The sequence below is a fragment of the Channa argus genome, chromosome 1, assembly GCF_033026475.1.
Source record: "Channa argus isolate prfri chromosome 1, Channa argus male v1.0, whole genome shotgun sequence".
Taxonomy (NCBI): Eukaryota; Metazoa; Chordata; class Actinopteri; order Anabantiformes; family Channidae; genus Channa; species Channa argus.
Window position 1 is genome coordinate 32,213,010 of NC_090197.1, and position 25,612 is coordinate 32,238,621.

The 25,612-nt window shown below is 37.5% G+C and overlaps 2 protein-coding genes across 4 annotated transcripts; both read right to left on the reverse strand.

Annotated features, from left to right (window-relative positions):
- Positions 1-84: 84 nt before the first annotated feature.
- Positions 85-20,591, reverse strand: wipf1b (WAS/WASL interacting protein family, member 1b). 3 transcript variants are annotated; one of them, XM_067512892.1, is made up of 10 exons: positions 20,443-20,591; positions 13,657-13,764; positions 6,288-6,378; positions 5,969-6,098; positions 5,059-5,217; positions 4,121-4,946; positions 3,295-3,389; positions 2,897-3,115; positions 2,189-2,302; positions 85-1,616 (listed from the first exon to the last, which is right to left on the reverse strand). In XM_067512892.1, exons 3-10 carry the CDS (start codon positions 6,333-6,335, stop codon positions 1,564-1,566), a joined length of 1,644 nt encoding a protein of 547 aa, XP_067368993.1. In that variant the 5' UTR covers positions 6,336-6,378; positions 13,657-13,764; positions 20,443-20,591; the 3' UTR covers positions 85-1,563. The 3 variants fall into 3 exon arrangements, with proteins under 3 accessions (XP_067368993.1, XP_067369002.1, XP_067369011.1); XM_067512901.1 differs by having other exon boundaries at positions 20,499-20,517; XM_067512910.1 differs by lacking the exon at positions 13,657-13,764 and having other exon boundaries at positions 20,443-20,544.
- A 2,155-nt stretch (positions 20,592-22,746) lies between these two features.
- Positions 22,747-25,303, reverse strand: ciao2b (cytosolic iron-sulfur assembly component 2B). The gene is made up of 5 exons (XM_067512938.1): positions 25,049-25,303; positions 24,244-24,321; positions 23,812-23,937; positions 23,618-23,663; positions 22,747-23,483 (listed from the first exon to the last, which is right to left on the reverse strand). The coding sequence occupies exons 1-5, from the start codon at positions 25,175-25,177 to the stop codon at positions 23,383-23,385; spliced, it is 480 nt and encodes a 159-aa protein (XP_067369039.1). The 5' UTR covers positions 25,178-25,303; the 3' UTR covers positions 22,747-23,382.
- Between the last annotated feature and the right edge of the window lie 309 nt (positions 25,304-25,612).

Below are 25,612 nucleotides of genomic sequence, written 5' to 3' on the forward strand. Positions count from 1 at the left end.
TCTTGATATCTACAGGCATCAAGGTCAAGAAATCACATATTGTTGACTTGTGCAACAGATTAAAACAGACAAAACTACAGAAAATGTCTTTTGGGAGACATATCTATTTTATTGCACAAACATGTAAATTATGCATTCTGACTGAGTCAGAGGATCTTCATTTGGATGTCAACACTATAGTTCTGTCTGCGATAATGATTGACAATCTGCTGAAAGAGTAAATTATTTTAATATGCACTTCAATTAAAGCACATTTTCCCCCACAAACAGAACATAAAACATCTTAAAGCATTTTATTTAATCATGTTTACCTCTGTGTGATTGTCTTTAGGAAAATGCTCATGGCCAACAGATGATAACAATACATCACATACTCAAAAGCATTCCAAGCTGTGCTAAGTGAGCAAAAAACATAATACTGCACAGTTCTGAAACATAAATTAAAATTATATCTTTGATAGATACATAGGTTATCATAGAAAATCAAGGCAACGTTTAACAAAACGGTAAAATGCTGTCATAAACCAAACAATGTCCTTTAAAACATTGTAATCATTAACAATTCATGCCCACATCACATATAACAATCAAATGAAAAGTACCGTTCAGTGGTTCCATCAGAAACACAAATATGTAAATATACTCACTCTAAAGGCACATGTGGTTTTGGCAAATTAAACAAAGACATTTTTTCAGATCTTTTATGCAGTGGTTGTAGGAGATCGTGCCCATTTTGAGTTTGGTTTTATACCCAGGTATATATCAATGCTTTTATAAAGACACTTGGCTATGCCAAAAACGTCTTGGTCAAACAATAATCAAGTGCATTTTTTGCCTCTATTGTACATATACTGTACATCAGCAGAGGTGATCCAATCCAGCTGAATATACATACATAAATCAAGGCACAAAAGTCAAGTCATCTCTTTTATGCAGCGTCAAAGTATACCCCTGAACTTACAATAGACATGAGGGAAACACTATTACAAAAACAGAAACAGCTTTTCAAAATATGGGGGAACCAGGTTGGATGCACAATAACTATATTATTGTCAGTCTAATGTTGACAATAATATTGCTGCAAGATGTTGTTTTAAATTAGCTTTACCTAGAGCTGTGTAAACATAGGTCCACATAAGAGCTTGTATTTTTAAAAGTGCAGCATGTTAGTCAGCAAATAGTGGAATGCATCTACCACTTTAAAGCCAGCAATAAACAAGTAAGAAATTTGGAACAATGACTCAGAGCAACCAGATCAACAAAAAAAAAGCATCTTCCGCCAAAGCATGGTTGTAAACAAGGATAAAAACAGTTTGCCTAGTGCCTGAAAAATGGCAAGTTTTCCTATTTCTTTATCTGAAAACCACAGTAGAAACAGACTTTGGTCTTTGAATGTTTTCTTGGTCAACTGTACTTCAGGTCCATTTACATACTGCAGTCCAGTCCGTTCATGAAAAAAATGCTGCATTTCAAAGCACAATGAGAGCAACGGAGAAGTAGAAAGAGACAGAAAGGGAAACGGAGGGGGGAGCTCCACGTGTTGTGATGGCTGCTACCAATTATTCACCTGGGTATAGGAGGAAGAGGAGGAGCTCCTCTTTCTTTTTTACCAGAACCTAGAAAGAAGCAAACATTTTCATTAGTTTTCCAAAACAGATGTGATTTCCGTCCACCAGGTGGCACTGTGTCATAGCCCAGATGGACTTGATTACAATAGATTTCTTTGCCTGTCTGTTTGTCTAACAGCATCTCAAAAACAAAAGGACTTGTTGTAAAAGGTTAGTTATTGGAAATGTAAGTGATGAAAAAAAGGTTTAGTGTCTGCTTTTTTTAAACACCATTGTTTTTTTAAACTACATTTTCTTTCACATGTCTTTAGCAGTCTACTTCTGGACATTTGTCAAATAGGAAGAGCATGTATTTTTCATTCCTAATAAATAATTTCTCTGTAACACAATTTCCTTGTTTCAAAGGGTTGTCATTGACAGAAACAAGTTAAAGACTGCAGGTTTTTATGAAAACTCCAGACACACCACTAGATAAACTTAAAACTGCATCATAGTCAAACATGAAGGACAACATTATCTTCCTCAATAACACACATTGCATTCCAGAGATTTTTATCTTAGATCTAGACATTTTTATCCAACACGGACACAATACTTTTATGTGTATGTCTTTGTCTGACCTCTGCTATCAGTCTTGCCAATCTTGCTGGGGTAGGTCTTCTGGAAGGGCACATAGGGTTCAGGGGGAGGAAGGTCTGACACAGGATGGAAAGTGAACCGACACTCCCACTCATCTATTGATGGAGAGAAATTGAGGTTGATGGCCAAAAAGTGCGATGGAGAATGGACTCCCACAATAAAAGCACAAGCCTATAATGAGTATGCAACTTAATGAGAAAGTCACAGACAGGAGTCGTAGAATGTAAATTCAGAAAACCTGAATGACGGTAAAATTGTCTAAAACTGCAGAAAATAAAATTAGGAACTCAGATTTTTCTGGGGCAGGACACTTAGGACCCTACTTTTCTCCACCACTTTCCAAACCAAACTTGCTTCTCTGCTTCAGAGGGATAAAAACAACACAAACTGAGGTCAGTGGGTTTCTCTGTCATAATTGAACACAGAGGAACTCATGATAAAACAAGAGCGAGGACAATGGGTTTCTATGCAAAGAGACAGTTTTAATAATCATCATCCACAGTATGATAAACAGAAATTTACATTATATTATAAAATAAAATTATATTTTAGACTTAAATCTACTCTATATTAGTAAAATATTGTATTTCCACATTTTTTGTAACACTGCATTGGGTTTTGTTTCTGCTCTCCAGTCATAATATTTTTTTATGCGAAAATAAATCTAACATCTTTAGGGATACACTCACCTTGTATCTGGTTGTGGTGAGAGTTTTGGAAGCCGTTCCCTATGGGTGGGGGAGGAGGAGGAGGCCCTCCTGTCCCTGGCCTGTCTGGAAGGAGGGGAGGTCTATTAACACTGCGAGGGGGCTCTGGGCCTGGCCGATTGGCAGGAGGACATGCTGGTGATGACCTCATACTGCCCCCACCCATGTTGCGAACTGAGGGAGGAGGGGGAGGAAGAGGCCCTTTGGAGGAAGAAATAAAAATTGAGATATTAGCTGGTAACTCCTAAAGTGAAGTTTTTTAGGAAAAACTTAGGAGGCCCATAATTTGTATGAAACATAACTAGTCCTTTTTATGTGATTTATATGTAGCTTGTATTCAGCAGTAATGGAGTGTTAAATAACAGATCAAGTTCATTTACCTGTGCGTGGTGAAGGCTGGTTCTTTCCAGGAGCAGGGGGTCTCTCGTTTGGTGGGGGAGGTAGCGGTCCAGCTCGGCTATGTGGTGAAGCTGGACTATGAAACCAATTTTTAATCAAATCAATATATTATTATTCTTACAGTGTGTACTGTAGATCTCTTTTAAAAAACAATTAAAACACATCAGCTTTTGGCCTTTCTTTTATTTATTAATTTTTTAACCAAAGATTTTGGAAATAATAAAAATGTCACCAAGTGGACTGATGTGTCTGTGTGATGTGTATATAACTATTTTTAGACAACACTACAGGTCTATGGCACAGATGAATAGGTTAATCCAGGCACACTAACAAATATTATTTGTGTGTAAAGGAAATTGGTGTCTGTAAGGGAATTGTTGAGTGATTTATTTAGAAATTAACCAAAGTGATGCTTTAAACAGACAAAAAGTTCAGTACATCTGACACTAAACTTATTGATATACATGTAAGGAACACAATGCAGTATATTTTATATACTGTATATTGAATATAAAGATTGAAATATCATAAATAAAGAATAAAATATAAGGCTGCATGATGTGAATTACCCTTAGATTTGAATCAATGCAAATGTTGACACACACACACACACACACACACACACACACACACAAACACACACACACCAAAGTGGATTTACCTATCAAGAGTATTATCTCAGTGTCTAACACCTAATAGGAAATGCTGTGGACACACCTGGCTTCAGTGTTACTCACCCATTAACACTTAACAAATACAGTACACAGATTATAAAGATAAACATAATAGATAAAACCTTCACCGTACCTGTTCAGTGAGGTGTTCCTTTGGGGTAGGCGAGGTGTGCTTTGGTCATCCCCACCAGCTGGGGTGGGTGGGAAAGAGGGAGGGCCTGGTCGTCCCGGTGGGAGAGGGGGTGCACCCGCACTAGCCGGAGAACGAGAAGATGAAGAGGAAGGAACAGAAGGAGGTTTAGAGTTAACAGCGGGAGGAGGAGGGGGCATGTCACGAGGCATAGATGGACGATGACCTCCTGTAGGAGCTGGTGGTGGGGGTAGCCGGTCATCAAGAATTGGGGGTCTCCCTCCAGGAGTTGGTGGTAAGGGAGGTCGGTCGTCAGAAAATGGGGGTCTCCCTCCAGGAGCTGGTGGTAAGGGAGGTCGGTCGTCAGAAAGTGGGGGTCTCCCTCCAGGAGCTGGTGGTAAGGCAGGTCGGTTGTTGTTTGGTGGTGGAGGAGGAGGTGCAGAAAAGCTTTGTCTAGGCCCAAATGAGGAGCCTCCTGGTGGTGGAGGTAGATGTCCATGCCTCCCTGGTGGAACACTCGGAGGTGGAGGTGCACACGCTGGGCTGGGTCTGGGTCCTGTCGGGACTGCCGGCGGAGATGGACCCCCACGTGACTGGATGGTCTGGGGTGGTCGAGGTGTGTTGGGTATGGGAGGAGGTGGACCTCCAGGAGTGTCTTGTCTGGATGACATACTTGGACGTCCCTTAGGAAGATCAGGGGCACCGCTACGGAAACCACCAGGGGCACCTGGGAGTTTAGGTGGGCCAGTGGACCCACCACCATTGAAGGGGCTAGGGCCACTTGAGCGGCCTCCTGGGGGGAATACAGGTCCTCTGCTGGGTCCTGAGTCTGGTGGAGTGACAGGGAATAATTAACTACGCAATGTTGCTAGTTGCTGTGCTTTATATATTGGAGATAATTACTATTATCATTATTATTATTATTATTATTATTATTTTACCATCTCTGTTTGACGCAGATCTCAGTTTTGGCATCCCTCCAGCAAACAGGCCTCCCAATCCACCAGTGGACCCGCCACCAAAACCTCCGCCACCACCCCCGCCACCTCCACCTCCACCTCCACCACCACCACCACCACCTCCACCTCCACCTTTAGGCTCTGGGGAGATAAATAAAAATATTATTAACAGGATACATTTTCTTATACACACACACACACACAAATGGGTGGCCAAAACATTAGAGCCACCTCTTAATATAATACACACCAGTAAAACTCCACTACCACAATAAAAAAACAAAACAAAACATAGAATTATCATCCTTCTGAAAATTTTCCCTTAAAACAGAGAACATAACCTTGTAGTAGAATTCAAGGCAGAGCTGATGTTTTGGATTGCAAATAAATATAAATATAAAATATAAAAATAAGTCTATTTACTCTCTTTTAACAGAGTAGATTGGAGTGTTTTTTTTTTTTTTTGCCTACATGATGTACATTTTGGCCAGAATACCAATTCTCCAGTAATTGAACCTTAGATACACGTTTTCATTCATATTACAATCCTTTAAACACATATGTTGCATTCAGATGATCTCTGTTAAACTAACTGTGTGACTCTGGATTTGGGTTAGTCACTTTGAAGGGGGGAAATCTTTATGCAACCACTTATTTTCAGTTTTATATTTTCGAATAATTTTGATTAGTTTGTAGAGATCTGTTTTTATTTGGCTTTAAAGCAATCAGTGGCAAAATCAATGGAAAATTAATGTTCTCTTCACACAGAAGACAATTTGTTGTTGTGTGCGTCTTGGGTTTGTACTTTACAAAAGATACTTCGATTGTAAGTAAGGACTAACCTCACTAACTTTCATCTCTATGGAGTAATTTTAAAGAGGTCTTGACTCACTGTCCAATATGGGTCCACTGCGGTCATTGGTGACAGCTTTCTTTAATCTGGCACCTTTAGAAATGTCACTCAACAGAGCACTCCTTCCATGCTGCTCAGAACGGGATAGATTTGGCTTCTGGGTGTTAGCCTGAAGGGATGAACAGGGGTATATGGTCACTAATACAGAGCAAAACTGCAGAAAACACCCAAAAATAGAGAAGTAAGAAAAAATAGAGACTTAGACTAAACTGGAAATAAGATGACATAAATTCATGCGGACAGATCAGTGGATCTGACTGAATAAACAGAGACAAGAAAAAGAGAAAATATGACTTACAACAGCAAAAGTGGGAGGGGGGGGTGGCGGGGGTGGCGGGACTGGCATCTTCCTTTCACCACTTTACTCGGTCTCTACTGGACGCTGCACCCTGGAGAACAGATTACACACAAACACAACAGCTCAAAAGTGAGCACACTGTTATTGCACGATTTTGCATGTTTTAGTAGGTGCACTCACCCATAACCATGTACGAGGTTCCTAGTAGACTCCTTAAAATCAATTTAAGTTTTATTTAATTCAAAATGCATTGTGAGAACACTGATCTCACTGTCACCTTTCCACCTACTGTGCAGTGCAGAGAACAAAAAAGTTCTCAATTTGACATTTCTAGCAAAACCTTTATACTCCAGAGAATTCATATTTGGTAGCACTTACTGAGTGCTACTAGTAATCACCAGAGCTGCAGGGCAAAGCCAATGCTAAAGCTGCAGTTCTTAAAACAACAATAATAGGCTGTTGGACTGTGTTAAAGTGGCTGGAAAAACTGACCCGACAGGTTTAATCCTGTTAAACAAATTAAGATTTTCCAGCTTCTCTTACAGTCAAGATGGCTGCACAAAGTGAACATTAGGGTTTACAGAATTCATTCAGTAAAATCTCTCACAGATGGCAGGTCCTCCTTCTCTTCTCGGTTGATAATGTGGCTTGATTTTGTGGATCTGAAATAGACACACCTGACTAAAGCTGAGCACAAGAGGTTTAATCTCCATGAACAATAAACTCTAATCAGCTGGCTGAGAAACTCAAATTTTGAGTTTGAAAAAAAACTTAAAACTTCTTAAGAACTTCTTTTTTAAAATCATCTCCAAAGCATTGCCCACGTACAATTATTTCTAATAACATGCAGAGATGCATGTTATATTAGAACATGCATACTGTTTGGTGCCAAAGCTCAAAATTCACTTTTAAAAATTAACTGTAAACAGCTGCAGACAAACCAGTGACTCTCATGTGCTCTGAAGTGCGTGAAAGTTAGCAGTTCGCAGATACCAGAAAGCTGTTTTTGCACTGCTAAGAGTGATTGATAAAGTAAACAAACAAACCAAAAAACAAAAAAACAAGAAGAACCCACAATACTGAAAAAGGACTTGGAAATCTACTTTTTATGGTATCTCCCGCAGACTAGCACTGCAAGCATACACTACTGCATAAGCCACTTAACTGCACACAAAACAACAATCGATACAATCAACAAAACCTTTATTTCAAATTAATTCAATTTTATTTATACAGCGCCAATTCACAACAAAGTCATCACAAGTCACTTAGCATAATTTCCATCACAGATGAAAACCAATAATTTCCATCACAGATGAAAACCAATCTATAATAGCTATACAGCGAAACCAAATTAGTGACATGAGAAGATGTACTTCCCCATTTAAAATGTAAGGTTGTTGGCCATTTTTATAAACAAGCTAGGATCAAAAACTAAAAAGACACCAAAGTGTCTACTGTAAAGGGTAAAAGGCTCCATAATATTAGTTCACCAGCATTAATTTTCTTGTTTCATCTTAAATAACACAAACTAATTGCACTATGATATCAGAAGTAATGTAAAGATGCAATTAAACCAAAAGCCAGTAACACAAGAGGTGCTAGGACAAATATGTTTGAGATAAATACATGCTGCAGACTCACAATTACTGTACACGCTTGCAAATTAAAATTCTCATAAAAATCTTTTCCCCTTACATAAATACTTACACAGCTCGGTCTTACTTGATTTTAAGTCACACACAGTCAGACCATATTCAAGGGGCTTCGTACTTCCTGTATTTTGCTGACAAACAGGAAGTCACTACGCGGCCCCAGCACCGCAGCCATCCGGTTGCCCGGATGATGATACCTCTGCATCTTTCTTTTATCCTCCCACATTGAATTTGTTTATCACCTGTCTTTGTCTTCCTTCCTCATTTCACTTTCTCTATTCATTTATTTCTACCAACTTGTGTCTTCTACCAGCCTTCATTTCTAGTGCCATTTAGCATCAAAATTTCAATTTGTGCAACAGTTTAGTTTCTAACAGCTTAAACAAGAGGACTTATTTCCAGCTTAGTTATAGAGAATGTAAAGTTACCTCACGCTGTGTTACAGTTTGCCATGTTTACCTGTGCACGCAACAGTGGTTAGAATGGGTTTAAAGTTTAGGTTTGAGGGAAATGGAAAGAGAGACAAACATAAGATACCCTACAAAAAAAGCAACTGTATTTGGAAAAACTACTAATAACACAAAGCAGTGAGATCTGCTAATTCACAAGGTGGCAAACGGTACAGTCATATTTGCAAAGGTAAGGCAACACTTCTCTTAATGACCTAATGTGGCATCAGCACTAATCTACATTGGCAATGCTTTTAACATTGACAACAGAAAGTCACAGCCTCTAACTCATCAAAGGAAAGGCAGGGGAACATTTACGTTTACTCATTTGCAAGACGCTTCTATCCAAAGCGAGTGATGTGCAAAGAAAGCAAAAAGTCAGAAAGCAGACATTTAGGCAAAGTGCTATAAAAAAATGTCTTGGTTTCACGAGATGTGAGAACAGACAGAAAAATAAGTTGTTTCTAAGTACATGGAAAGTTGCAGAATACTTTAATTTTCAAAAGTTTTTGAGGCTGCCAAATGTAGAGAGTTAGGCAGTTTGTTCCATCATAGGGGCATCACGGAGCTAGAAGCTTTGTCAGGGATCTAGTTTAGGAACCGTTTGACTGGTTCCCACACTAGATCTCTAGAGTTGACCAATGTAGGTGAAAGTCAGAGCTTTGAACCTGATGTGGGCAGCCACTGGAAACTAAGAGCAGTGGTGTGACGTGTCCTATTTGGCTGAGGAAAAATGAGATGTGCTGATGCATTCTGGATCTTCTGGAGGGGTGTGTGTGTTGGTAACCTTGAGATATGACCAGCACCTACATGAGGAGTTTGGTGGCATATTCAGAAAGTTAGGTCTGATGTTTCATGCCTGAGAGATGGAGCAGGTGGTCAGTAAAGTTTAGTTGGTTGTCAGTGATGACCCACAGATTTCTTGCAGACCCATAATACATTGTGACATTATCCATACCTTGAATTGAGTGATAATTAGCAAATACTAATTTTTAACTAAGAAAGACAACATGGGAAGCTTTGTACCCACTAAATATCCACATGTTAGTAATGTTATTACTTTTTCCAATGCTAGAATTTGCTTTTAGCTCAAAGCACCACTGTGCATAGGTATAAATTCACATCACATTGTGTCTCTTTCTGAACTTTATATGGAGAACATATTTAGACAATTTCAGACCCGATTTCACAAGACATTTTATAACCTGCTTCTGTGATGTCAATTAAACAACTGTATTTGCATTGCATAAGCTCTGGACTAAGCATTAGAATCTACTATATTAGTTGAAAATGTCCTAATAACATAACCATAATAAACATTGCACAACCTGATATTTCATGGTTCAGTCAAAGTCTTGTCTGAGCTGTTTACATTGATCATTCGCTATTTCACAATACAGATCACAATGTCACAAAGGAAGACGCTAAAATACCATAGATAATAAGCTTAAACACCGAGGCAATCATAAATGGGTCAACATGTACAGTACACGTCTCAGTATCAAGAGCTGAATGTGTAAATTTGTGTCAGTGTCAGTTTAAAAGAAAACATAAAAGAAACCTAATGATATCAAGAGGAAGTTGAACTAAATGGAAACTTAAGTAATGGAAAAAACAAAACAAAAAAGACAACAGCGAAAAAGAAAATCTGTCAAGATTAGTTACTGTGCTAAGCAACTAACCCATGTCAGAGTTTAAGACTATCGTTGTTCTGACTAGACAAGAAAAACACACAAAAACTGGGAATCGAAAAATCCTTTTCAGAGATGTGACACTGCTTTACAATTAAACGAAGGCTCACTGTACGATTGATTTTGTATCTAAGATTTGGGGTGTGAATTTCTTAAAATACAGTAATATGAAAAGATTGTAGGTACTTAAGACCTCTAGAGTAATCAGAGTAGAGATTAGGTCCAAAATCCTTAAGAACATTAACAGAAGAACATGCTGTCCCGCATCACACGGTATAGTGGCAACATTTAACAATGATTTGTTAATCTGCATTCTTTTTTTATTTACATTTTCAAATCATCTCAACTTATTTGGAATTGAAGTTGTACATGTTCTAACAATATTTATGAGGACTGTATGTAATAGTCCTTTACCATTAATAGATTTTTTACCTATTGTCAATAGTTGACAATAGTAGACAAATAATACCTGTCAATAGTTGAATAATAAGCAATAAATTCATGACTTCCTGTCACGTGTCATACACTCAATAGATGTCTGCAGGCTGATATTTATTTACCTAACTTGGCCAACAGTGAGAAATCACTTAATATATGAATCATTTAACAACGTAATAGATTAAGATTCTAATCGTTTTAGAATTAAATGGGCCTCAGTTAAGAAAATGAAGCAGTCCTAGCTGACAAGATGTTTGCTTGGACAAACTTCAGCTGAAAAGCAAAACTCAGTCACAGTAGACGACTTCCCAGCAAATGGTGGCTGTAGAAGTAGTGCTGACAGATTTACAGCCAGTTTCCACTGTTCTTAAAACTATAGGTCTTTCGATCTAAAGGTCAATCTGTAAGTCTATAAATGTGGCTGAGTTGCATACACAGTTTTTATCAGGATATAGCAACTAGTACATTGACTCATTTCCTGCAACAGTGATGAAATTACGCTGACAACACTGCAGATGTGAGACCAGCAGATGAAATTAGGCAGGAAGAGTGAGGCAGATCGTTTCTTATGTGTTGCAAAGGAAGGGCACAGTGATAGAAATGTAGACAATTGACTTAAAAATAAAACTAAATCTAATAAACTGAAAGAAGAATAGTGAAAATAATGTGTAAATGTGATGATTGTGTGTAATATTGTATGTAAAAATTGTGTGCAATATTTGCAAATGATGCTGAAGAAGCTCCAAATCAATACAGAATAACATCAACTTCCGCCTCAGAAAACAGATCTGTGTACTGAAATTTAAAATGCAGTACACAACTCCCTCTCCTCCACACACACACACACACACACACCCTAATATTAGCTAAGCATTTACAATGGCTCCTTTGATTTTGAGAGAGAAACTGAGATATGAGGGGTTCACAGTCAAGTTACACACACACACACACACAGACGAACACTATAGCTTGCATATGTTTCAGTTTAAAGATGGCCATAAAAAGTCTTCATCCTGCAACTAAACCTCCCGTGTTCTGTAACCTTATTAGAGTGCCCCCCTTGTATCGAAACAAAAACTAAAACATTAAAACAAAGGGACGAATTTTATATTCAGAGCAAAGTCTGACACTTGACCAAATACATTGCTGATTTAATTAATCTCACTTATTCTGTTCAGGTCCAAAGTTTTTAAGAAAGATGATTAAGACAAAATGATCGCGTTATAACCAAAAACATAATTGTCTTTGATCTCAATGTCCGTTGTCATCTGCTGCCAAAGAAACCTTGTTAAGTTAAGTTTTCTCAATCATGCTCAAGAATATGTGATGTCACTGCAGTGTGCAAATACGAGTAAAAGCATACGTGAGATTATCTGAGTTTCACACGTTTAGAAATCTATTTGACTAACAGTTTAATCTGGAGATTAAACCTTAAAGTAAAGTAGTAATGTGAGTAGTTTACGTAAAGAATATTTCAATAATTACTAAAAATATGATGTGGTTCAAAGTATAGCCATATTGTGGTTTTAACAGAGGTTAAGCAGGGTGACAGTGGGTATTTCATTACATGGAAACCTCTCATTGCTTTTCAATCAACTCCACCCAAGCTTTTAACGGCTGAGTAGTCAATGTTGAGGCTCCAGAAAGAACGAGATAAAAATTAAGAGCATTTCCATTACCGGAAGACATAATGTTGGAATTGGGGCCAATGGGATCTTTCATTTAATTACACTGTTAGCTCACTGTTCGGTTACAAGGAAAATAAATTATTTTGGCTCTGCCTATTGCAGTGTGCAATGCTCCATCACTGATTTTGTTCAGAAACAAGAAGACAAATCTACCTTGTGCAATTCAACTCGTAACATTCAATTATAAGGGAAAATGTGTAGTGCTGCTGCTTAAAAAAAGATCAAAATTTCTTGAGTTGATTCTTAACATGAGCTCAGGAAATGGCTCATTAAAGACATTTTGAACACAGCCCAGGGTAATAATAAATGTGTCGCTTGTGCAGAAACAGTGCTGAGTAGCTAAGCTAACATCCTGTGGTGTGTTCACATGTGCTTGCTGACACACAGATACACACAGCAGCTGTATCTAGCTGTGTGGTTCTACTGCTGTTGTTTTAACTTCTGATCAGCAGGGTAATTTTACATCTATAATGTCCTTTAAATAAAGCATGAAATGCCAAATATATCTCAAGATGGAAATGTTCATGGATGAATGACTTTGCTAGGGAGGCTCTTGTGTATTTGTCTTATTAATTGAGGGATATCTGTCAAGTCTGCGTTTCCTCTCTAGAAATATGTGCAGTGCCATATAAATATGGGCTCTGATAAAGTTTTAACAGACTAGAAGTGGTTCCTGCATACATGCACTATAGAGATGCTTCCAAATAAATTCACTGACCAAAACACTGAGTAAACTCCTAACTACCTTTACAGTTTATGCTGGTTTTTCACAGTGGCAAAAACAACACAGCTAGCACAAAAATGCAATGTTATATGCTTACACATTTTACATCAACAGAAAAGGAAAAGGCATCGTGATGCACTTCCTAGTCTTTGCATCTGCTCTTATAACTGATACAAACAATACTGATGATAAAATGGACAAACTTTGGAGCTAATTCAGTATGATCCATTTTCTTTATATTAATACAATTCAATAACAGTAGCTGACCTTGACCTTTGACCTTCCCGTCACACTTTTTAGCCCATTTAGCTTAACAGAAACATTCATCAGATGTGTATAAATAAGGAAGCCTGTGGTCTATTGCAAGAATAAGAAATGCTTGATAAGGCAAAGCAATGTTATCATTATGAACTTTACAGCAGAGTATAACTTCGAAGCTACAATCTTTGTCGTCAGGTTTCAGCATCCACTGTACTCAAAAATTTCAGCCATGAGTGGGTTAGCATTTTAAAAATGCTCACTGTATTTGGAAAATGACTTCAAAGACTAATAATCAGAAAAGTTAGTTAGGTAGTTAATTTTTTAACTGCAAAAATGAATAAAAGTTTTCAGTGGATTGGAGGGATATGGGATCTGTAGTCACCCAAAGCTCCCAATTTTATTGCATGTACAACATGGTGAAAAAATTAGACAGTGAGGACAAAATACCAGCAAAAATACTTACTCAATCTGTGTCCATAGAAGAATCAGCAGTATGTTGAGAAGACAGTAGAAAAAGCACCTTAGTTCATTCCTCATAAAAATGCAAAATTTGAACAGCAGCCACATACAGCTGAAAACAGAAAAAAAGGTGGAAGATTAGCATCTAAAACTCTTTAAAATCATTTTGCACCAAGTACGTATAACTTCTTGATTCGGCTTCCTCTAAACTCGAATTCAGAGAAGTCCCACTTCAACACGAACCTCACATACAGGACACGCCACTTCCTCTTTTTAGTTCCCCATGATGGAGAGTAGGAGGGGATTGTGTGTGCTGGGTTTCCCCGTTTCGCTTGGGATTAAAATGAAGCCTGAAACAATGATGCTGGAAAAGCTAGAGAAATATACTCTAAATTCACAACACAAAATATTTAAAGTTCATTTAATCCTGGTAGTCAACATAATATAAAACTAGAAAACATTTGTATACCAAGGCAACACAACCCTCTTCATTAAATTTAGTAGTACCAAAATGTTTAAACACAGTTACATTGGTCTTATTTTCTTGTGTCACATATGCAGTACTAAGTACACATAATATCTAATTAAAAGCAGTAATGTGTAAGTGTTGCTAAACTGACAAATATGAACACCCAATGCAATATCCAATATTTTTTACAAACAAAAATATTTTTCACTTCAAAAGCTACAGACACCATTTGTGTGTTGTCTGACATCATGTTACACAGTGAGATTACCGATGATTTATTACACACTGTACTTCCCGTCTGAATGTCCTATGAGGACGGGGGTGACAAAATACATTGATGTCACAAGGATGAGACATCAGAGCAGAGGGGCAATTGTTCTCATGCTTATGACCAGTCCAATTGCACCTTTGACTGTGTGTGAAAAATGTGCAATCACATGGACAACCACAATGCAGAAGTTTAAAAAATTAAAGCATTTAAAAAAAAAAAAGGAAAAAAACAAGAAGACCAGGTTGAAGTAACACCAAATTGTGAAACAAAGAAAGGGACACAAAAATAAACTGAGAAAACAAGGCACTGAACTCTGGTTGAACAAAACATAGGATAAAAATCAGTGCATGCTGCTGTCTTATTTCTGCATTGTAAACTTCTGCATTAGTATCTTCAGTTGTCTATTCTCATATTTAGTGCACTGACCGTAGCACTTAGTGCTGTTGGATGACAGGGTTAGCGTAGCTCCACAGCAGCCACTTCCTGTGCTGTCAGTGTCACACTTCCTGCCTCGCTACACAGTCAGCGGCGGCCTGCCAACCTACCATTGGCTGCATTTCAATACTCTCACCCTTGTTTCCAGCCAGCTACAGCACCAGAGATGCATTTGCTTTCTCTTTACCAGACTCCAGTCTCCAGTGAGGGAATAAAATGTCTCAGCTGGTAGTTCAGTTAACCATAAAAGTACAAAAAAAGAAAACAAGATAACAGTTGTCTAATGCTTTAAGGAAATCATGTTCACACGGTTAAATCAGCAACTAGACACACGTGCAACAGGAACTTAGTCACTCCACATGTAAAGTGACAAAAAGCCTTCTGATCACTGCAGACTGGAACTGATGCTTCTAAAATGACTGAGAATGAAACAAACATCTGACACCAAATGCACTAAAATTAATGTTTCCTTAATCACTTAGGTCTCATCATTAATAAACAAGAGAACAAGAAAGCCACTGTTTATTTATCCTGCCCTTTTCAAATTTTGGTGTTGGACAAGGTTATGGTATACTATACTATACTAGCCATTTGATGCAATAAATTGAGTGTGTTAAATTTAGATAGTGCTGATCATACTTTTACCAATACTCATACTGATAGTAACAAAAAAACAACAATTAACTGACTCTACCCATGCTTAATGCCTCTGAGTCTGCAGACAGAGACAGCGCCCCACTGGGTGACAAGTTTCTTCTTTCCAATGCTTGTGCACATAATGTTTTTAAAGACATATCCCCTAAATTGCTATAAATTGCCATAGAACTGCCAAAGATATTGTTTATGTGCAGTTGACTGGCTTTCTTCAAACCGCCGCAAGCATAATGTTCACTACAGAGCAGCTGGGTTAACTTCTGTTTTCTATGAAGTTCCTTTGGAATCAAGAAACCATGCTAACAAGACCTCCTGTGATGCCGGCATTTTTAAAAAAAATTTAATACTCTCCCAAATGCAACAATACAAAATTTGCTTCTGACAGCTTTGTTAAGAAAAAGGAACAAACCTGGGAATATACCGTATGAAAACATGAATATGAGTGGGCTGAAAATGCCACTTTTAACAGATTTCATTTGTACACAGAAGTTTGTTGAAATGAGGCATTATCTTCACTGATTCTTCACCCAGGCTTCTCCAGGTTACAGTAAGTTGGTGATATTCTTGTGGAAACGCAATGTCACTGTATTTCTCTTTCGTCGATTTAAATGCACAACACGTTATAATATGTCAGTAGAGCAGGAGGATGGGATGCAGAAGTCAGCTGGATCAAATCCCAGCCTACCCACCAGATGTGTCCCTGAGTGAGAAACCCCTTTACCCCCCATGGCTGCCACCAGGAGGATGGGTTGAATGCAGAGGAAAAAAAATGACATTGCAACATGTATGTGCAATATGTATATGTGCTAAATGACAATATAGGTTGTTGTTGTTCTTCTTCTATAAGAGTGTAAAATAACATAATTGATCACCAAGTAATCATCAAAGCCAATTTGTTGTAATAAGTGAGAGAATAAATAAACCGTACTATTATTACTTGGCTGCTATTGAGGCTAAAATAATCATGGCACCACCTTACAATAGAAACAAGGGGACACTCATCTAAAAATTCTCATCCTCCTCATCCTTAACAAATGGCAATAATAGTAATTAGACTAGACAATTATGATTTTGCTCTGCAACTGTTTCTGAATTGTAACCAAAAGTGTTTGACTTGTAAAAACTGTCTAAATTATAAAAGGTTTGAACTTGAATGATCTTTTTTAAAGAAATACAGTGACATTCTGGATAAGTAGTATCTTTCTGGAGGAGAAGAGTTAATAGATGTTAATGGAAAAAACAAAAAGATATACCACACTATTGAAGTTTAAAAGTGCAAATATGTTCTTGATAGAACTTAGTTATTGGTTTGCAGTATTTGTGCAGCTGGCTTTAGGTTCATAATGTGATTGACACATGTTTGAGTGGTACTGATCCTCCCATCTAACGCTGTCTCTACACAGTCAGCCAGGCTGGTAAGTCATCTATCAAACATCATTTAATAAATCTAGCCGATCTAAATAAAACGAACTCTCCACCAGAAAGCTTTTAGCCCAAGTAAATGTAAAAGAAAACGCCAAACTGTCACGTAAAAAACAGCCTAACATGATATTTATTTTCAGGGCAACAGAGGGAAACCTGCAAAAGTACAGAAAGGCCGTAAGCTTACTGCCTGTAATATAAAAGGATCGTTTGCATTTTAAAAGACTATATCGAACATTTGTGAGAGGAAAAAATAAATAAATCAACGACCATGACAAAAAATGCTAAATGTAAACATTTGAATCAGCAGCTTTGCCAAATTGGTATTTTAAGGCAGTTGTACTAAATTGTAATGTGTTTGTAATGCACACCCTCTGTATATTTTTCCAGTTCAGCTATATCCAAAGTACAGCCTGGTGCAGAACGAAGCTGCAATGATATTAAGTATTCACACGTACTTTTCCACTGACAGCCCCTTGACTTTTGTCAAGTAATCAGATTCAAGTGTTTACTAATCTTAACTCAACAAAGAGCTTGAAATGTAGTTGCCCACATTCAAAGGGCAAACACAGTTGTTCAATTCATTCAGTTTAACAAGGAAGGAGAATTATGAGACTATAGAAGAGAATTGATATGGTCCCCATCCTGTATGTCACAGTCACATGAAGATTAGTGCATCTCGCCTGCAGGCTACCCAGTCACTTTAGATGCTTTGTGATCACACATCACACCATATATGACTCACACTGTAGGCCAAGCCGAGATGACACAAAATGTCAGTTAAATTCTTCGACTGTGTGAAAGATTATTCTCAATTATACAGCAGACAAATTTTAATTCAGATGCTAAGACAGCCTGCAATTTGATTAAAGTAGCAATTGTTTGAGACTATACTAGTTGTAATCAAATTCCTTCTAACAAAATGGAGATATTATCATTTGGTTCATTTTTTGGTTTAGCATTTGACCAGGTATTACTGATCACATTTTTGTCAAATGAGCTCAATTTTCTCCATTTCATAGTATAGTTTTCATGTTTTATTTTCTTGTTAAGGCTTTGAATTCCAGCATGCACTGGGCTAAGTGTACCTACTGAACATGTTAGCATCAACGGACAACACACACGGGCACATAGCTTTGGGTTTAAAAAGTATACTGAACACTAGGCCAATATGCTGTCCTGCCAATAAACAGTTGTACGCAAATGTTCAGGCTTTTACACAACTATGTATTGATATATGCTTAAAATATTGTTTTATGTTTTCTGACAGGCTGTTGCAATGTTCCAATTAAAAAAAAAAAAACAGTTTCAACGCTTTTTCTTTAATTTACAACATTAAATTGTTGCATTAACAACACATAGGGCACATGGTCATGGGTTTTACAGTGTTGGATGGAAAGAGCGATGCCAGGATCACATGCTTAACACAGGAAACAGAGCTGTGCACAAAGGGAACACAAAGTATTGCATTATGTGTCTACTAATGCCCACACATGCTAAACACATGCACATGCTTTGCTCAGAATACAAAACATTGAGTTTTAACATTCAACAACGTTCGCATCATATCTGTTCATCTCTGAATGCAGGGTAGGAGACTATAAAAGTCTCTTTTAACAGCTTCTTCTACTTTGTTTTAGGAGACACTTGTGTAAATGGGAGAGTGGAGAAACACAGCTGAGATTTATCCAGCCCCTCACTTCCAAACCAATTCTGGATTCATCCCACTGTGCTCCTGAGGAATGCAAAGAACTCAGAGCTACATTGAGCTAAAACTAGCTCTATGACAAAGGACATGAATGACAACCACAACCACAATTGGAGGCAACTTGAGCACATAAACAAACCCCCTTTTTTCTGTGCTAGGCTCAAAACCTCAGTGCATCTTCAGCTTCGAAGAATTTGTTACATGACACCGATTAAAGAATTTCTGAACAGTATGTGTGCAGAGCTGTGCCTGGGTGACAGCCAGCACAGGAACTTGTTCAGTCCAAAAAAAGAAAAAGAAACACATGCGCACCACAAGTCCACAGATATAGAAATAGGAAATTCAATGTTTTAAGCAGTGTCAACCCATCAATTGTAGAGGAACGCTATTTTTTTTTTTTTTTTTAGTAACTGTTTACTTGAGTGACACCAGAGTCTATCCTAGTTCCTCCTAAAAAAAGATGCCAGGTTTGAGCATGGCACTAATCCCTAAACTGCTCCCAATGATCAGAACTTCACCTATAGTAGCAGCTTCTAGTGTGAGAACAAAAAAGCTTTGTAAAGTGCTTTGTATGGCTCTCAGGTTAAAGGCAAGTGCATTTGCCGCTTATCAATACACAACTTAAAGGCTGTTTGACTTTTAAAAGCCTGCAGCAATGAATAAGCATCTTGTCTGGATGCTTGTTGTACAAGGTCATTTTGCTTTTGACATTGATTTTTTGTTTTATAAAAGTCATGTATAAAACATGACTTTAAATACATTTATTAATAAATATATATCATTTGTACTAAAATTATCCATGAGTGCATCTTCCTCATCAGGAGATACAGGAACAAATCCCCCAATGAGCAAAAGGAGAAGCACTCAAAACAACTTACACAATATCAAGAAAACAACTCCAGCTACACAGTACTTTTTCAATTCAAATAAAGTTAAGTTTATTTCACTGTTTTTCACAAATTAAATCACAAGTACAATCAGAGTTAAGACCAGCTACAGTCTCTATAGAAAGGTGACTGAATATTCTTCAAGCTGTATGGAGGAAGACCCTATTAGGTTGCCTATCAGATTAAAGTCATATCAACATTGTGTTTACTCTGAACTTCACCATCTAAAAGCAAAGAGCTCTCTATAAACTAAATGTTTACAGAAGCTCGCTGAGCCTTAGAGCCAGTGATTGCTCAGTCAAACTGTCACAACAGGTTGCAAACACATACACACAGACAGACACACACATACAAATTCCTTTTTTCCTCAGTCAGGAAAAAACATCTTTGAATGCATGTGCTTGTGGTTCAACTGCCTACAAAACCTTTTGGAAAATAAAACCCCAATATGTGACAACGCTGAAGTCCAGTCCTTCAGCTTTGCAGCTCTCCTGGCATTTGCACAACTCAAAAACACATCTCTCATGCTCAGCTCGACTGTGTGTGAAAAAGCTCCATCCTCACCGCGGACAAGTCTGTGAAATCTCAGGTAGTTTGAAATAGACAAGCACTTCAAACAAAACTCACACTGACCATCATTTACGCGTGAACTAAAGCACAACCCGTGGCCTGTCGCCAAAGCCAGAGCCCTGCACCAGGTTTGAAAACGTCTGTAAGCGACTACACGCTTCTTTGGGCGCTGAGGTAAACAGTTGTTCTCAAAGCCTGTTCCATCACTGCTGGAATCAGTCCCAGTCGCTGGCTGGAAAGAGACAACTTATTGTGCTTGGAACTTCAACCCAACTCGGGTATCACCGTTTCCGCTTCACTTTGGTTCTTTTCCACACAAGAACACCAACACACAATCGTTACATCAGACGTAAGAGAACGTTTGCTTAACTTACCGCACGTATAAAATACTGTGCACGACTAATAGACTTCTATCGACAGGCAAGCTCACCGTGGTTGGTCCTGAAGTCTGCAGAGGACAGACTGGCAGGCAAACGGGCCAGCTAAACTGGCCTCATCCAGAGCCGTGCATACGGTGGGCTGCGCAAACTCATCAAACGCTGCCTTCGAGAGGAGGAGACAGCGGTAATGTCGTTTAAACAGCAAATTGGCGAATACTAGTCTGCCAGCTTTGGTGGCTATAACCCCCCGAAAATATTGTAACTAATGGCTACATGGGTCAAATTTATTCAAGTTTGTTTGTTTTTGTTTTTTGTTTTGCAAAATTTACCTAGTTAAGCTGTCCTAAACAAAGTCTTTTGGAACCTCTGCATGGCTAATGCTTGTTGTTTAGCTAATGCTAATTTTTACCATTACTTGCTAGAAATTAGCAATATGAAAACAACTCAGATAAGATCATTATATTAACATTTTGGCAGTTTTACCAATCCAGCTTAGCCTAACGTTAACTAAATGTAGCATATAGCAGCCTAATTTATAGCATGTCATCTGTGTTTGTCTGCATCTTGTGTTTGTGTTTGTCAATGAGCTACATTACAATTTGAGAAGTTGCACTTTGAGCAGTTTCCTCCTCTGCTGGTTGACTAAACCCTGGGGATCTACGGCTCTGGATGTGGCCTAATGCAGCTGTGCCGGCTGACTCCTTTATCCGGGGTTTTGCAGTGATGCAATGTTTCCAGATGTGAAACAACAGGAAGCAAAAAAAAAAAAAAAAAAATATTAGTCTAGCCTGAACAACAGCAATTATTTCCCTCCAGCAAATAAATGTATACAATAGTCTACTAATGCACGGTCAGTAAAGTTCAATCTAGTTTATGTTACTGGTGATCTCTGCTGTTTTACTGGATCACATACAATAAATTTGAATTCATATTACACTTGAAATTTTAGCTTGATACAGTTTATTTTTTAATCAAGTCAAGATTGTAAACAATGTGGCTGCATTAATGTATTTTCTTGCTTTTGCATGACTTCAGAAACGATTATGCAATGATGTGTTTGTTGTGAGCTTATTTATTTTCATTTACTTGGCAGAAAGTTTTGTCCAAAACCTACAGTAAAGTTTAATATGAACAACAGCTATAGACATCCACATTTATTTTTATTTATCTAGCTTCATTATTTGTTGTGTTCTTCTACAATCAGGCTTCTGCACGTAAATAAATTGGCTGAAAAAAATTGGGCTTTATGTTATATAGTCTCTTCTTGTCCCTTTGACACAAACTGTCATTTTATTCAGTTGTGAAATGTTTATGGCAGTATTAGTTTCCTCATTTTTAAAGAATGTTGGTGCCATGTCTGGCTAAATAATTCTTAAAGGAAAGAAATGTTGTTTAGTGAGCTCAGTGAGGCAGGGGTGGGTGGAGAAGTATGTTGGACAACTCTGCTGTACGTTCTGCCAGATTGCAGTCTTAGATCTGATGGACACAATCTTTGCATTATCAGTTTCCACACAACAGTCTGGAATAGGACAAGGCCACCTCCTGGTGGACTAATGTGAACACAACAAATTCAGTAATATGTGCAGTTTAGTCATTTTCATCATTTTATTGCAGGTAGATGGAACTTGGTGGTAAAGTACAATTAGGGACATAGATATTTTCACATTGATTAGTTTAGGCTTCGCACATCACCACAATGGATTTAAAATAAAACAATGACATGCTAAAAATGTGTAGACTGCCAGCTTTAATATAAGGGTTGACTCAAACATCTTGGATGAACTGTGTAGGAATTACAGTCTTTTTAATTCACACAACTTCACTTTTGGTGGCTCAAAAATATTTGGAATAATAATTCTAATTATCAAATAGCTTGAATACTTGTTTGCAAATGCTGCCTTACTAAGTGTCTGGCTGAAACCTTAGACATTACTGCATGCTGGGTTTTTCTCTGGTTATTAAAGATGATGTTAATTTGTTCAAATACTTCAGATCCCCTGTCTAAATTGTTCATCCATTACCGTTGACCAAATCCTTAAGCTGACACCCTCCCTTAAATACATTAGTTATTACATTTTTAATATATATTTTAAATTCATTGTCGTACTGTACAGAGTTGTGTTTGGAAATGTTTTGTCCAAACCCATTTGCAAACTTTAGGTAGGTACAAAATTTTAAAAAGACTTTACCAGGTGGTAAAAACATGTACATGTGTAGCTTCAGTAATAGGATTCGTTGCATTGCTAATATAGTCAATTGCATCAAACTGTATCAAATTTAGACTCTGGATTTCTAACATTCAACTGATAACTTCTTTAATTGGACAAAAGCATCATCATTCATTATTATGACAATATCACAAAACCACAAATTTATTCGTACTGTATATTATATTTTCTATCTCTTATATGATGACTTTGAAAATAAGGAAGAAAACAACATTATCCTTTTATTTTCATTACCAATAGTTATAATTTTAATAAAACATCAAGAGCATTTCAAGCAAATACATACAGGCAATTTTTTATGCAGACTGGATTATGGCTCCAGATTATTAATTCTAAATTATTATTTTTTTTAAATTTTAAATGTTACAAAGCAAAATAAAATACAATAAAATATAAAAAACAAATCCTACTGTCTGGGTAGTTTCTTTCATGCCAGTGATCCCAAAATGTAGTTATGTAAAAATAAGTTATCAACTTTAACCAAATTATTCTGTATAATTCTTAAGAGTTTATATTGTTTTCCTCAGGTGAACTTCTTCAAGAACGCCTTTTCACTGTGCTCTCAGTTGCAACTTTTCACTGGGGTTGTGGTCTTTCGGTGCACAGAAAGCTTGGCAGACGCATTTCAGATGAACATGGTCGAAAACACAGTTTTGCTGTGATAAACAGTGGCTGAGCGCAGAAGACAACAAAGCTGACTGGCTCCTCAGATGCTCCTGGTGGACAGGCACTGGTTGACCACCTCCAGCAGCGAGGAGTTTTCAAGAGCTGCAGCCACTCTTTCTTTGTCCGCCAGTTGTTTGTTTACTGCACATATGACAACATAAATAACACACACACAAAATGACAATTTGATTTCTCACATTCAACAACAAACTTGTGAAAAGCAAGATGCAACATTACATCGTGTCTGCATCTGCTGCTGCTTGACATTTCCTTACCTGCTTCCTCTGAGGCGTGAGTCCCAGGTGTAATGTGGACATCGATCTGAGTGGGAACAGAAACACACACTGCATTACAACAAAACACTGGTACACATAAGTTGTTCATATTAACAAACAATTAAAAGAGGATATTTCTTCGAATGTGCAACCCTAATACTAATCCATACAAGCACAAAATCACACACACATACTTTGAACCTGTCTGGCAGGGAACGAAGTAGCTTCACTTTGACTGACAGGCCAATGAGTGTTGCCATACTGCAGTGGGGTATAGTGGGGGTGAACTGAACACTCACAGTGCTCTCTGCATCATTAACCTGAGGAGGAGACAATAACACAGTAAGGTATAATTACATGTATAGGAAACCTTTTTCAGTAAAATAATAAAAAGACTTTAGGGGTTCAAAAAGACATTGAGATTAACTCTACAAAAAGGCTGGATGCTTGTTTATTCATCTAATGTGACCATTTTGGATGTGCAATAAAAACTCAAGGAAGTCCAATCAATGAGGGGCAGATGGATAGCTACAATAGTAGTAATATCCATTATCATGTTTTTCTGCCTTCACACTATTGTAAACCTGAAATGAATAACTCGCCAACATATGATTACAGGTGCATACCTTGACTCTGACTTGCTCCACAACATTGAGCTCTTCTAGAGAAAGGGGATGCTCTGGATCGTTGATGGATCTGATCAGATGTAGGTTTAGTTAAAGAATTTAAGACAAAATAATAAATAGGAGTCTCGCCTACAAGAACATTATACTGCGACAGTAACAACATGTTGCAGTACTTTTAAATCAACCATATCTGTATGTGCAAATTCTGATAAATACAAAATGTAATTGACAAATAAACTATGGCATTTCATTGTAGAGACTTTTTAAAATAAAGGCTTGCAAACCGCTCACCAGTCTATAAGATTATTCACCTGTCAGATTATCCAACAGCTGCCTAAACTTTGTACATCAATAATTTATATGATATAATATGCAGTGTTGTGAAAACTAGGAATTGTGCACTAGTAGTTTTAGTAGTTTTTGGTATTCTAAGTATAATTTTCTGATACTATTAGTATTCTTAGCAATTATATTTCGACTTTACAGTGTAAGTGTTTTTGCACATTGTTATACTGTTAGTTTTATTTGAGTAAGACATCTTAATACTTCTTCCACTGCTGTTAGCATGATGTCTTTGACAATTACACAGAAACGCCACTTTTTCAGTTAACAAATTAAAATCAATAAAAGAACAGCAAAGGCTATTTTTAAAATTTAGATTCAAGCTACGTCAAAGGAAAATAAATATAGCCTGTGCCCAGAATTGTAGTTACATTGAATAATATATATACACAAGTGCATATCTGTAAATGAGTGCAACAAACAGGGTACTAATAGTTAGAACTACTTGAAGTTAAAACAGGATATCGAAAATTTCTCTGTCGTCGATGGGGTCGTGGACGTCTTCATCTTCGTCGGCCGCTGTCAGCAGCCTCTCCCCCGACCGCTGAAAGATCACAGGGTTTGCGTTCTCCAAACGGGTTCCTCCAGACATTTTCGCACGATATTTTCGTTTACGATAAACACAAGCTATCTAAACTTAAACCAGCAATGCTGCACTAAAACATTGGAGACGTAGTAGCAGCTTCACAAACACTTCCGGGAGGAACGGAAAGCGATTGAGCCCAAAAAGTGCCACAACGAAAACTCAAAGGGACAGTTCGTACAAAATTTCGGTCTCTAAGGGAAAGTACATTTTCGTGTTAGAAATTCTAAATATAATTTCACACAACAATATCAGTCCTTATGTAAAAAATGAAAATAGAGAGTGAATGCCCGTCAAATTTTATATTTACTTTTTATTTTTTAATCCAGTGGTAGTAATTTAATTCTCAAAGTATGTACTTTATTTAGCATAAATTAAAGACTCTATATAATAGATAGACTCTATATAATCGATCAAATTAGTACAATTAACCCTAATCTAATT